The sequence below is a fragment of the Cajanus cajan genome, chromosome 2 (genome assembly GCF_000230855.2).
Source record: "Cajanus cajan strain Asha chromosome 2, NIPB_CcT2T_4, whole genome shotgun sequence".
NCBI lineage: Eukaryota > Viridiplantae > Streptophyta > Magnoliopsida > Fabales > Fabaceae > Cajanus > Cajanus cajan.
The window spans coordinates 67876576-67892016 of NC_138518.1; the positions used below are offsets into that span (position 1 = coordinate 67876576).

General features: G+C 30.5%; 1 protein-coding gene across 1 annotated transcript; it reads right to left on the minus strand.

Annotated features, from left to right (window-relative positions):
- Positions 1 to 8100: 8100 nt before the first annotated feature.
- LOC109793547 (phloretin 4'-O-glucosyltransferase) lies at positions 8101 to 11604 on the minus strand. The gene has a single exon (XM_020353013.3). The coding sequence runs from the start codon at positions 11018 to 11020 to the stop codon at positions 9566 to 9568; it is 1455 nt and encodes a 484-aa protein (XP_020208602.2). The 5' UTR covers positions 11021 to 11604; the 3' UTR covers positions 8101 to 9565.
- Between the last annotated feature and the right edge of the window lie 3837 nt (positions 11605 to 15441).

Consider the following 15441-nt stretch of genomic DNA (forward strand, 5'->3'; position numbering starts at 1 on the left):
TAGTCGAGACAATTGAAATATAAAGTTATTTTTTTATTGAAATATAAATTAAATAGTGAGAATTCTTAATCTCTCTTAATATGAAAACCCATACTTAATGAGCTATAATCAAATTCTCCTCAATTATATTAATTTGTCTGAAAGATTTTTCTTTATGTATTTAGTTTAAGCTTTTGAAATAATTAGTTTATGGAGCTTTAATAATTTAGTGGTTAGGACTTTAATCTTGAACAACTTTAATAATTTATTTGACATTTTGTTGTCTATATTATGGGTTTCTATTGATAGTTTGTATTTCCATTAATTTCTTTTTTTTCTTATAAAAAAGTTAATATTATCCAATGGAATTTGGATTATATTATGAGTACCTCCTTATTTTTTTGTATACAAGTTAAATGTAATTTAGATTAAAAAAATAAAATATATTGTGAAATAAAAAATAAAAAAAACATCATTCAAATTGAGGTCAAAACCCCCCGCTAAACAAAACGCCGCAGAATGGAAAAGGTAGCGGAGGTTGGTAAAAATCGTCGTATAATGCTAGTGGCGAACGTAACTGCGGCGTTTTGATAAAACGCCATTACTTTTTTTGAGGGGGGCGAAAACTGCCGCAATATGAAAAAAAAAAAAAAAACGCCGCAAAATGACGAATTTCTTGTAGTGTGCAGATTAGGGAAGTTGTGTTGACAGCAGAAGATCCACCACAGGTTTCTGTATCTTCATGGGAGATTCTCTTCTAACATGGAAATAAAAAAAAAACAAGCTACTGTATCTAGATCTTCTGCAGAAGCTGAGTATAGAGCAATTGCTTCTATTACTTCAGAATTATTATGGCTCAAACAACTCTTAAGATTCTTCCAAACTCAACCTAAATGGTAATGGTGTTATGTGACAATATTTCAGCCATATATCTGTCAACTAACCCCATCTCCCATCAAAGATCAAAGCACATAGACATTGATGTCCATTTTGTCAGAGAACATGTTGAATCTGGTTTCATTAGGCTTATCCATGTGAAGACAAATCAACAAATAGCAGATCTCTTTACCAAAGCTCTTCCAAGACATAAGTTTGAAGATCTAGCTAGCAAGTTGGCTCTCAAAAACATTTTTCGTCCAACTTGAGTGGGGCTATTACAACATTCTGTTTACTAATTGTATTTTAGTTTCATATTCTTTTATTAGTTAGTATAACCTGTTTAGCAGGTAGCCTAGGCAATTTCTGTTTAGTTTCTCATTCTGTTATATATTTGTACAGTTCTAATTTTCGGTGGCTACATTCAGAAATATTATTGCATTCAGTTTTTGTTTTCTTCTCAATCTCCTTTCTTTTCCTCTGTGTTTTCCAATCACTCTCAGCCATTGATAAAACTATGATACAGTAACATGGAGGATTAGTGCACTCTGAGCGTGAGTGAGCTCTGTGGGGCCACCATCGAATAATACTCGTTGTTTCCGCTGCAAGGGAACTGTGGTCTTTTGTTTGAGGGGAGGATTGTTGGGATGCAAGCAAAATCCCACATCGTTTAAACAAGAGGACAGACATGGGTTTATATACACACACTTGTCTCCATTGGTTGAGAGACTTTTTGGGTAATGTCCAAAAGCAAATCCGTAAGGGCTTGAGTCCAAAACGGACAATATCTCACCAATATGGAGACATGTGTATATGTGTAACATGGAGGATTAGTACACTCTAAGAGCATCTACAATGGGAGTTGCTTATAGCAACTCCCCACCACTTTAAATGGGTCCCACTGTGCCACGTCACTCATAAGCAACTCATACTATATTTTTACAATTTTTGCTCCAATAAAAATTGCTTGTAAGAACTCCTATTTTTTTACAACTCATACTACACTTTTTGACACCTCATACTACATTTTATAATAAATTTTTATAAAATTAATTATTATAAATAATATATAAATATAAATAACTAACAAAACAAAAATTACAATAATATTTAATTTCAATAATAAAAAAATATTACATAATATAAAAAATATAAAAAAATACAATAATAAAAAGAAATAAAAAAAATTATAAAAAAAATTCTATAATAAAAAAATACAAAAAAAAAGAAATACCAACGTCTCTTGTCTTTTTTTTTTTTTAATTTACGTCCCTCTTTCTCTTCACATTTCTCTTTCTTTTTCCTTTCACTCTCTCTTTCTCTTCACTCAAGCTTTCACCGGGGTTAAACGTGCGATGAGGCGCGCGCATGGAGGGGTTAGTCGTGCGAAGCTGCACGCGCGCGAAGGGTTCTGTCGTGCGGAGAGGCGCGCGCGCGGAGGGGTCTCTCGTGCGGAGCTGCGCGCTGGAAGGTTCTGTCGTCGAAGGTCGTGCGCGCGGAGGGGGTTAGTCGAGCAGAGGTGCGCGCGGACTGGGGGTCTCATCGGGCTGGTCAGGCGGTTCCGCATCGGTGAGGTCTGGTTCAACGGAGTTGCGCGCGCGGAGGTACTCATGACGGTGGAGTCGCGCGCGGGTTAGGGGGGTTGCTCCATGGCCCGGACGGCTAAGCGCGGCCGGAGACGCGCCGCCGGCGACGCTCGACCGGCGACCGGTTGCCGGCATCGACAACCCTTCCTCCAACGTCCAGCGGCCTTCGCACATGCCCAATGGAGGAAGAACCTGAAGATGGAGGTTTTATTTATTTTTTTTATTTTCAAAACCCTTTTCATATTCCACTTGGATTCCTATCAGCCAATCACGTTTCTCTTTTTCAAATTTGTCAGTGCTAAGCACCGTTCCTTGGACAAGCAACTGAAAAAAAAAATTAAGCAACCGGGTTGCCACCTAGATCCACTCCAATAATGGAAAGTTTTTATAAGTACCGTTGCTTATTCTTAAGCAACACAGTAAGCACCCTCCGTTGGAGGTGCTCTAAGCGTGAGTGAGCTCTGTGGGGCCACCATCAGATAATACTCGTAGTTTCCGCCCCAAGGGATGGGGTAAACTGTGGTCTTTTGTTTGAGGGGAGGACTGTTGGGATGTAAGCAAAATCCCACATCGTTTAAACAAGAGGACGGACATGAGTTTATATACACACACTTGTCTCCATTGGTTGAGAGACCTTTTGGGTAATGTCCAAAAGTAAATCCGGAAGGGCTTGAGTCCAAAGCGGACAATATCTCACCAATGTAGAGACATGTGTATATGTGTAGTAACCCCCTCGGACCACAACAGATTTGATTGATGCGTAAGTTTTCTTCGATTTGGTTTTAGCTGTCATAAGTTCAAATTTATGAACATCTATTTGCGTTGTTCTTGTTCACATCCGGTTGAGCTATTAGATAATTTTCTTATTCTTAAACAACTGTGTTTTAAACAAGACACGGTACTTAATTTTAGTAACTTCACTTGCCAATTCAACGAGTTCTAACATGAGTTGTTTAATAGCAACATGTGCTTGATTTTAGGATACAGAATACGAACGCGCACTGCCGATATGCTCTAAGAGAGTTCATGCAATGACTGGCTATGAAACCAGGTAGCAGGCTTTGGAAACCAAATGCGTTAATTGCATGTGTCCTTGACCAAAAAAAATGTTAGGCAAGTGTGAATCCGGTTTGGACAGTGATTAGTATGTGGCAACATAGCAATCAATGGAGACATAAGTGTTATAGAAGTTATGAGTTATCGACTTGCTGCAGAAGGACGAGGGACAGATAACTGAACCTCACCGTTCAAGATATAAAAATGATATTTTAGATTTCTTGTCTTTGGAAATTCTTCTTATTCTGATTGTTTCATTATTTTACAGAAATTTCTATATCCGAATTTAATTATGAGTTAAATGAAATAAATTATTAATATAGCAATTTGTCATGATCATTATATTTAATGAATCAATTACTAATAATAAATATTATTTATTTTTTAAAATTAATATAATTACAATATCTAAATATATGCATTATAATATATATATATATATATATATATATATAAAAGTGTAAACTAATTGAAGAAATAATTAAATATAGGTGTTTGTGTGTACAAATAATAATAATAATAATTATTATTATTATTATTATTATTGATAATTATAATGGTAATTCAAAATTGTAAAATAAAAATTTCAAGCCATCGATCAAGTAATAACTACCAAAAATTAAAGTAGAGTACGTAGCACCTAGGATCGATCACTATTGACATCACCACAAAAAATTTTACTTAAAATTTATTTTTGTCATATTCCTATATCTAGTATAATAATTGTTGTTCAATTATAAGAAAACATGTAAGAATAAGTTAGTGTACAAAAGAATAATCATACAACAAGTATAAAAGAAAAATAATTATACTATCAACAACATTAACATGTAAACCATACAACAAGATCACATGGTCTACATCTTAACACTACAACAAAATACCTCAACATGTCATTCAACATCTTATAAAATAAGTAACTTAAGCACGTACGAAAATTCTTATTTTACCACATGAATGTCGCTCAACAACATCATCAACCAAGTAAATGAACACCACAATCAAAAACAACACATCAACTACATTCGTTGCCACACATTCACTTATGGAAATCTCGCATAACAAAAGTGAGCAGTTTGAGTAGCTTGACTTACCGAATCAACATAATATTTTTACAACTGTTAATTAGATCAACAACTGATTGGGATACCAATCCCTAACAACATAATTTTTCAAATATTGACACTTAAACTAGGAAATCTAGTATTCTTGTTAAGGTATAATAACTTGGGTATAAGCTCACCACAATTTAGCTTGTAGTACTAAGTCTTTTATGGAATTAATTTACTGACTATCCTCTAAATAATGTGTTCTTCCAGTACTTAGTTAGGGACTAAGCCCCTTAACCTTGTACTTTACTTAGTTGGTCACTTTATACACGTATGCATTGGCCATACACATATACAGATCAACATTAGTTACTTATAATCGAAATACCTTCACCTAACCCACATATATACGACACAATGAATGTGCTAGAGGAGACTTAACTATCCATTTTAAGAGTCAATCACTCGATTAAGGTTTTCAACAAATTGGACTCTTAAAGCATCACACTAATATCCTCACAATGAGATATCCAACTTTCGAAAACACTATTTTCTTTAGCCCTAAGTGAAACAACAAACCATATCTAAATGCCTAAAACATCATCAGCAACACACCTCAACAGTTCAACAATCAACTAACATACCATGCCTAAATACCTAAAGCATTCCCAATATCACGCCTTAACATTTCAACAATTATTCATCTATATATATTGTCTTAGATCAATAAAATATAAAACCTACAATGTTAAACAACATAAAACAAACAATATATTCATCTAACCCATTCATGTTCACCATCTCATCAATCAAACAACAAGTCTTCATAAGGAAATCCACACCTAGTGTCGTACACCTAGCACTTAACATCATTGAGATTGAGAGCTCTCTTTCTTGCACACGTACAACGCCATTCATCTTGCAATTGGTGTGACTAAGATCAAAGACCCCTAGGGTAATCATGCATGGCATGGTCAAATTCCATGTCTCGCCCCATTTCAAGTAAAGACCCCGTTTTAGGTAAAAATTCTCTCCCTGACTCATGTCCGAAGTCATCCTACTAACGTCCAACGTCAATTTAGGTAGAGACGATTTTCTCTCTTCATGCTTAGTGTCATTTAACTTAACGTTCAACATGACCAAGTCAAAGTCAATTTTCTCTCCATACATTTAACACCACCAATCTTGCGTTGACACGAGTAAGGTAGAGAACCCTTGATTTAAGTCACGCCTGATGTCATAAAGGTGTGCCTAGCGTGATGGTGAATTTTTCACTTGTAGTTTCAAGAAATTACTTTCCCTTCACCTAAAAATTAGGAAATATAACATGCAACATATCCAACAATATGAATACATTGCTACCAATTCATATGTCTAGCAAAAAATTCAACATGCAACCGTTAAATAGCTCACATTCTCCAAATCTTCATCAAAGCACCAAATCCTCACCAACCAAAAATTCAAACCTCAATTCATCAACACACATCCATCAAGACATGCAATTCAAGCAACAATTGAAATAGAATTCACATGGACATCACCACAACAACAAAGATCAAGTCCTAGATTCCCTTACCTCAACAAATCACTCTAAGAGTGAGGAAGACAAAGAAGAAGGTAAGAAACTCCAAGCACACACCGAAAAGTTTTGCACCACTCCAATCCTCAACTAGGTGCTTTAGATTACTACTTTGGTACTAAACAATGAACTTTTATGACTATCAATAAGTTGAAAATAAAAGGAAGAACTTCATAGCTCCTTTCACTACTAACAATCTAAAGTTCCATGAGAAATGAGTTGATAAGACTCAAGTCTTAAAAGGAACTTTATATATCTTCTCCTTAATTAGAGTCAAATTTACAATTTAAAAAATTAATTATTTCGATAGCTTGGTGTCGAACTTAATGCTAAAACTTTTTAGAGCATAAATTGTTGCATCCGTCGTCATAAAGTAAGATGCAAGATTGCGTTGAGTTTATGTACAAAAATTGAATAATTAATGGTATTATGATTGAAAATCAGTGATAATCACCACTTCAAAATATTTAGAAAGGAGTTTTTTTTTCTTTTTCTTATTTTATTTTCTACATAGAAAGGAAGAGTTTATACTCTTACTTTCTTTTAACTGAGTACATTCAGATAACTTGATTAATCAGCTTAATGTGAGCCATATTAGGTTTTTTAATGTTGTTGTATTAAAGAAAAAAAGTTTAAATTCAAAATCTATCTGCTAACTATGTGTTTATTTTTATTTTTTATTTTTACATAAAATAGTAGAGAAAGAATGATATCTCATGTCTACTAAACAACAATGACATGTTGGGATTCTCCTTAGACCAAACGTTATCTGTAACACCTAGTCGTATTAATATTAATTTCAATAATATACGCATATATATATATATATATATAATATTTATAGATGGAAAACACATGCATATTAATAATGTTATACATAATAACATACTAAAAATATTTACCACTACGTGCGTAATTACTTACTTTTTACATATATTACATATATATTATTAAAAATATTTACAATACGTGCCTATTTACATACCATAATTTCTTTTTCTACTTCTATTATAATATTTACAGGGGTGGTTGAAACAAATTTACAACTGGATTCACATGGTTAGCGGGAGGTAAAAAGAAAGTGACTATTATTGAGTCGTTGATCACTGTAGAGACTTCTTGATTTGGAGAGAAGGTAAAAGTTGACACCACCACTCCATTGAATGTGATTGTGTTTGTTGCCGCGTCTACACTCCATGTAGTTCCAGAAAATACTACAGATATCACTGAGGGAAAAGGTCTTGGAATGGCGAGCACAATCATCTATATGTATATATATTTGTTTTCTAAATAAATTAATACAAATTTTAAACAAGAAACATAATGAGTGAGAAATTTTTTTAAATAAATATTAATAATTACATAGCATACGTAACAATAGTTAATACTAGAAAATATATATATATAAATTTGAATTATACTTGCAGTGACTAGTCAGGATAAATGAACATCATCATAATATCAACTAACAAAAGGATTTTTCACCTTAACCCCTTACTCATTTAAATCCCTAAGGTTCATTCTTATGGCTATAAGATGAAATTTTATCTTTATAAATGCATGAAGAAATAACAAGATAAGTCAAAGATATTTTAACAAAACTATGTTATAGTTAATCATAAAAACAATTACACTAAATAAATTTGAATATTTATCATTAAAATAATGTTTACGTAAATGAAATATATTAAAAGTACTAATCAAGTAAATGACAATAATAATTATTATAAAATAATTCAACAATATAAACTATGAACACCTTATTAATTATTATGAGTAAAAATTATCATAGATTAAACAAATAAATGAGGTTAGGGATACCTCACTAAATAAATATACACAAATTATAACATAAATAAATAGCATATAAAATTTTAAAAAGATAAAGTTCTTCTCCCCCTTACCTTAAAGTTGTTTTTATCTTTCTTTCTTTCACCTTTCTACTTGTCTTACGTAAGAGAATTTACGTTTATCTTATATAATTTATCTAATTAATATATACTTATAGATTTTGAATAAATTTTTATTTAATTACTAATATATATATATCGAGACACAACATGATTTGATCCTGTGGCCTGTATCTTATGATCTCTATGCATTATAAAACAAGTCACTGAACCATTATATTTTATATGTATAATGTTATAATAAATTGTTTCATATGTAATAAAATATTATAATATAATTAGATATCATACATATATATATATATATATAGTTTACTGAAAATATAAAATTTTATAAAAATAAATAAAATATATTAACTATAATTTTAGAGTCTTATTTTGAAAAATAATAATAAGAATAAAATTAGAAATAAATATTATATAATTGTATTTTATTTTACTGAAAATTTTATAATTATATAAAATATTATACTTATTCTCTATTATATATATATATATATATATTATATGATAACAAAAAAAAATTAGACTATTACTTATAAAAAAATATAATAATAAATTTAAGAATATTATATCTAAAAATTAAGACATTACATTATACACTTAACAGTTACTCGAAATTGATCAAATATCTAGTTTGAGACAGGAAGTTACTTTCCAAATTGAGGGTCATCACAAGGTCACTAGAGGGAGCACTTATGACCAAAGAGAATTGATAGTAAGTAGGTCCACCAATGTAGAATTTTAGTAGTCTCCAAGTGTTAAACTCACATCATGAATATAAGTTTGGACCAAATTCTTAACCATTTGTGTCAATCCAAATAATACCACTAAGTGTAATTAGTTAAAAAAAAGTGAAAAGAAATAGCCGACTAGTAAATAAAAATATATAAGAAATAGAGTGAAATTTAGAGTGTTTAATTTAAAACAAAGAAAACAATATTATATATGTATGTTTTATACGATAGAAATAAATAAATGAAAATAAAGTATCTGTTAGAAATAAATAAATAAAATAAAATATTTTTAAAGTTAATTTTTAATGAAATATTTTTTTAATTCAATTAACTAAAACTTATAAAAGTGAATAAATAAACCCGTTATAAATTTTAAAATAAAATTAATAAGCGATTAAAAGTAAGTAATAAATAAATTAAGGTAAAATTTAAACCGATTAAAAATAAGTAAAATAATAATTTTGATGTCAGTAAATAAATCTAAAGTAAATATTAAAATAAAAAACCGAATTATAATCGATTAAAAAACTAATAACGATTCAAAGTTCCAACTTTTTAAAACAGTGACTTTCAAAGTATATTTTAATCAATTAAATCTTATTCATTCCCCAATAATAGAAAAAGACAAATGAGAAATATGACGAAAGCAGGAGTGAATACTGAATACCCCGAGTTGGGATATTACCAAAAAAAAAAAAAAAAAAAGCAGTAAAGCAGTAAACCTAGTCGACAAATGAGAATGAAGTGTAGCAAAACTGAAGGACGACGGTGAAGGTGGAGTTACATGGTGAAACTATGGTGGAGCTTGAACGTGACGAAGAAAAGCCCTGAGATTGTTGTCCGAAGAGCCACCTTGTTTGACAGCGTCCCTAGCCAAATCCTTCCACTTGTTGGCATTCTTCCTCAACTCCTCTCCTCTCTCTCCACTCCCCATCACCACTTCCAAACCCTCCCTAATCCTCTCCCTCTGCACCACCCCTTCCTCATTCACCTCACCATCCACCCTCACCCCTACCTTCCACACATCCTCTATCAGCTTCGCATTCGTCTTCTGATCCACCCACAGCGGAAACGCCACCATCGGGACCCCCGAAGCCAAGCTCTCCATAGCTGAGTTCCACCCACAGTGCGTCACGAAACACCCCACAGCACCATGCGACAGAACCTCCACCTGAGAACACCACGTTACTATCTTCCCCTTCCCTCCCAATCCCAACTCCAACTCCACCTCCAACTCCTCTTTCTCTCTAACCACCCACAGAAAAGGCCTTCCACAATCCAACAACGCACGTGCCACTTCCTCCATCTGCGCCTTCGACAACACGCAATAACTCCCAAACGAGACATAAACCACCGACATCTCCTTCTTCTTCTCGAGCCACTCAACGTAACCGTTCGTCAGGTCGAACACGTCGCCGCCAAATGAATTATCAGAAGGATCCTTTCCGCAGAAGGCCGAGGGGATCAACGGCCCGATGGGGATCATATTCAACTTCTCAACCACGCTTAGAGCCTCCGGCTCCAACGCTTCGAACGTGTTCACGAGTATCCTCGGCCTCGTTTCCTCGTCCAGAGCGAGAAGCTGCTTTTCATACATTGAAACAATGAGAGAGTCAAAAGTAGGGTTTGAACCCAATAAGAAGGAAGGTAGGTCGCTGGGTGATAGCGTTAACGGCAACCCCGGAAACTGAATGAGAGAAGAAGAATGTTTGGTTTTGGCGTCGATGGAATCACGGTGCCCGTGAAAGTAGTAGTAGAAGATATCGAGAATGGTGGCGGGTTGAGTCCAGAGCAAGGCGGTGGGGAGGTGAAACTCGCGCGCCACGTCAGCAGCCCAAGAGAGGATGGTGGTGTAGACGACGCAGGTGAAGGGGTGACCCTCTTGGGCGTTGGAGAGGAGGAGGTTTCGGACGAACTCGGAGCCGCGGCGGCTGAGCTCGGAGGAGTAGAGGGAGTAGTCGGAGGAGCTGAAGGTGTAGCCGTGGTCGTAGCCGTCGGAGAAGGGGAGGAAGGTGAGGGTGGGGAGGGAGGGTTTGTTGGCGATGCGGCGGTGCATGTAGAGCGTGGTGGAGACCGTCACGTGTGCGCCTAAGGCGGCGAGGTTTTTCGCCAGCTGGAAGGCGGGGTTTATGTGGCCTTGGGAGGGGTTCAGGATGAGGAGGATGCGGTGGTGGGACATGGTGGCGCGTGAGAGTGATAATAAGGTGGTGGTGGTGGTGGTGGATAGTGGATACTGGATACCAATCATGCATGCAGCAACTGCGGAAGGGTTGATTTTATATATGTTGAGGATTTGTGACGTTTGAGATGACGAATCTAATGGCAATTACAACTTGCTATATTTTCTAGATACTGATTGGATTCACTTCCACCCTGTTTTGGTCTGGGTGAATGAACGGGGAAGAAAAATATATCGTAAAATAATAAAGTAATATTACATCATCATGCATATGAAATATGGATTAGAATCCTTCACCAGTGAAACTGCACAAATCCCCTAAATTTAATTCTTTTATTACATAAATAATAAATTATTTTAATGTGTTAAATCTAGTATGAAATCATTTAAACAATATCTGAGTTTATCCCTAACTATAGTCAGACTCTACCTTTTCCCCGCAACTAGATTAATCTAATACAAAACAAATTATTTTTATTAAATTAAATTCTTAAACCCTATTAAAATTATAAATTATTAAAAGTATAAATTATTAATATTATGACTTATTAAAACTTTAACTTATTAAAAGTATAAATATTAAAATTAAAAATTATTAAAAGTATAAATTATTAATATTATAACTTATTAAAAATTATTACAAGTATAACTTATTAAAAGTATAAATTATTAAATATATAAATTATTAATATTATATCTTATTAAAATTAAAAAATTATTAAAAATATAACTTATTAAAATTATAAATTATTAAAGTTATATATTATTAAAATTATAACTTATTAAATTTATAACTCATTAAAATTATAATTTATTAAAATTATAAGTTATTAAAATTATTTCTTTATAAAAGTATAAATTCTTAACATTATAAATTATTAATATTATTAATTTTTATAATTATAAATTATTTTATATACAAATTTATATAATTAATAAAATAGTTTTTACATTAAAAAAATAATAAAAATAGGCTGCTCGGAATTCGATTTCCGAGAACCGAATTCCGACCGCTACAGTACAGAGGTTTAAGTCAGTAAATATATAGATGGGAAGTTCATGTTAGAAATTTTTTTAAAAAAAATATTATTAAAGTTAAAAATTCCTAATATCAAATCATTTAAACAATATCCTTAAAGATAGCCAGACTCTACTTTCCTCTCAAAATTAGATTAGTCTAATGTAAAAGCGATTTTTTTATTACATAAATAATAAATTATTTTATAATTAAATTTATACTTCTTCTAAGTTTATATATAAATAAATAAAATGTTCAAAATCCTTTTTATAATATAAATAAATTTTAATCAAGTCAATAATTTCATTCAATGTACGATATTTAAAAATATACTTAAGATAATAAATGAGAGCACGATTTACTATAAATAATTTAAAATATTTTTAAAAATATAGTATATATTTTATCTGAATTGTAAAAATTAAATGTATTTAAAAAAAAATTTCAAGAATATTTAATTAACTTCCTTAATACATATGAAATTAATTTTTTTCCTATGAATATAGAGAGAGTACCATAATTTTATGTACCAAAAAAAGGTTTGCGCGTACCATAAATATTTACTATAATTTTAAGTTGATTTACGCCATGCAGTTTTATTTCAATGCAGAGGATCCAAATTCTATAAACTTGACAAGGTTTGATAAAAAAAAAATCTTCTAGGGCTGATAGTCGATACTATAATGTATCAATGAGGTCGAGGTGGAGGGTATGTATAATTTTATTTAAATAAAAATAATGTAAAAAATTAAGAAAACGTGCCCAATGTAATACACATGTTGTAATAATTATGATACAGAGATAATTGCCTCAATTTCAATATTTGTGTATATATATTAACAATTTTATTCAAAAGGAAATCACGGTTATTCAAAGAGATAGTGTATGAGAATGATAAATAAAAATATTGATAAATATTGAAATTATGTTTCGTACTATAATTTATTTTGCAAAAATTATTATAAATTAGGTCTCGTAGTTCTTTTGCATCTTTATATGTGATATCTATCAGTGAGATACTATTTTTAAAAATTTTCATAATCTCTATCATGTCATACAAAATAGGTAACATTCTAAAAAATTAATAATAGAAACTAAAATAAGGTATAAATATAAAGATTAAAAAAATATCTTAAACAACATACATGACTAAAATTGATTAAAAAAATAAATATAAAAATAAAAAAATTATTTTAAATTATAAAAACTAAAAAATATAATAAATAAAAATATAAAGATTAAAAGTATTTTAACCTTAAAAAAAAATGAAAGAGAAGATATTTGTATGAACAGTAGGAAGTTCGTATTAATTTTTTTTTGTTACATGAGAAGTTTTCTAACAATTGTTATGTAATGGAATCTTCCCATCTTAACTGTGGCATGGGCGTTACATAGCTAGGTTAGTGAATGAGAAGGTAGATAAAGTGATTATGAGAATTCAACTTACATCTTTATGTTTTTAACTATTTTAACTCTTTCTCACTTAATTATTATGTTAATTCTAATCATAGTTTTAAAAACCGGACCGGTCATCGAATCGGTTAAGGTACTGAGTCAGTGGGTCAAAGGTTGAACCGGTGGGTCACTTAGTTGAACCGCATGACTCGATTTTTATTAAAAAATATTTATATTAAATATATTTTATACTTATAAATTTTAATAAATTTATATCTTATTTTAAATTTTAATTTTCCTATCTTATTTAAAATTATTTTTATTTTTATTTTGTAAAAAAATACATAAAAAAATTACATGTTAAACGGTATATTAATACAAATTAAAAATATAAATAATATGTACATATATAATATGCTTGCAATTAATATCACAAAATAATATATGTAATATTTACATAGATATTGCATTATTAAATATATAATTTAAAATTAATAATATACTATAAAATTTATTTAAGTTGTATATATTGCAAACAAATATATTAGAACAAGTAGTCATTGTTATATTTAATAAGACTCCTTGCTTTTTCATTAAGAGATTCAATTTTCATTATTATTTTTGTGATTTATGGTCCCTTAAAAAATTTTAAAAAAATTTTAAAAAAAAAAGTGGTTGAACCGGTTTGACCCACCGGTTCACCGGTTGAACCGGAAAATTGACCGATTCAATCCGGTTTGAAACGGGTCGACTGCATAACCGATCCAACTTCATATTCGAACCGGCTGGACCACCGGTTCCCGGTCCAACCGGTCCGACCGGCCGGGTCGGTCCGGGTTTTAAAACACTGATTCTAATGATTTAATCAAAGTTTTTTTTTTAAGATTTGAATCCTAAATCCTAAACCCTAAACCTCTGACCTTGCTTAAGCGTGGATCAATCGCTACCGCTGAATCACGTTTGAGGTTATTTAATCAAAATTAATTTAAGTAAGAAAGACTTAATAATACAAAAAAGAAATTGGATTAATTTTTATATTACCAGTATATTGGTCCAATAAAATCTATAAACCAATAATAGTTATTAAAAGGAGTATTCTTTTTGTATAAAGGTGTAGATAAATTAAATTTAATAAATTTGATAATATATTTTTTCAGAAAATTTAAACAGTGAAAGATATAAATTAATTTTGTTTAATTATTTGTTTTCTATGATATTAAAATATTTTCTACTTTATTAATAACACATTTTATATTTTTATGCCGCTGTCTATTATAGAATATATAAAAAAATATCTATATATTTTGTGAAAAATTTGGGAAAATATTAATTTTTTATGCAACAAAAAAAAAACATCGAATAATTTGTCCAATTTAAGAAAATAATCATGTGCTTACCAAAATTACAAAAAAAATTGCAGAAAATGATTTAGAAAAAAAATCTCAAGAAAATTATAAAATTAATATAAAAAAACAAAAACATCCCAAAAAACTATTGTAGATCCAAGTCATATTGTATACGTTTTCTTATACCGAAATGAGAAAACAAATATCATAATAAAATGATTTTAAAAATAAAAAAGTTATAAATTAAAATAATTAAATAATAATGAAAAATGTCTATATATTTTGTGAAAATTTTGGAAAAATATTAATTTTTATACAAAATAAAAATCTATGAATAATTCATCAAAATTATGAAATTAATAATGTGCTTACCAAAATTACAAAAAAAAATTGCAGAAGATGTTTTAGAAAAAAATCGCAAGAAAATCATAAAATTAATTTTAAAAATAACAAAAAGATTCCAAAAAATATTGTAGATCCAAGTCATATTGTATAGCTTTTCTTATACCGAAATGAGAAAACAAGGATCATAATAAAATGAATTTAAAAATTAAAGGTAATAAATTAAAATTTTTAAATAACAATAAAAAATTGTCCGTATATTTTGTGAAAATTTTGGGAAAATATTAATTTTATACAAAACAGTTTATTTTACAAAAATAAAAATCTATGAATAATTCATCAAATTTAAGAAATTAATCATATGTTTTCCAAAATTATAAAAAGAACGC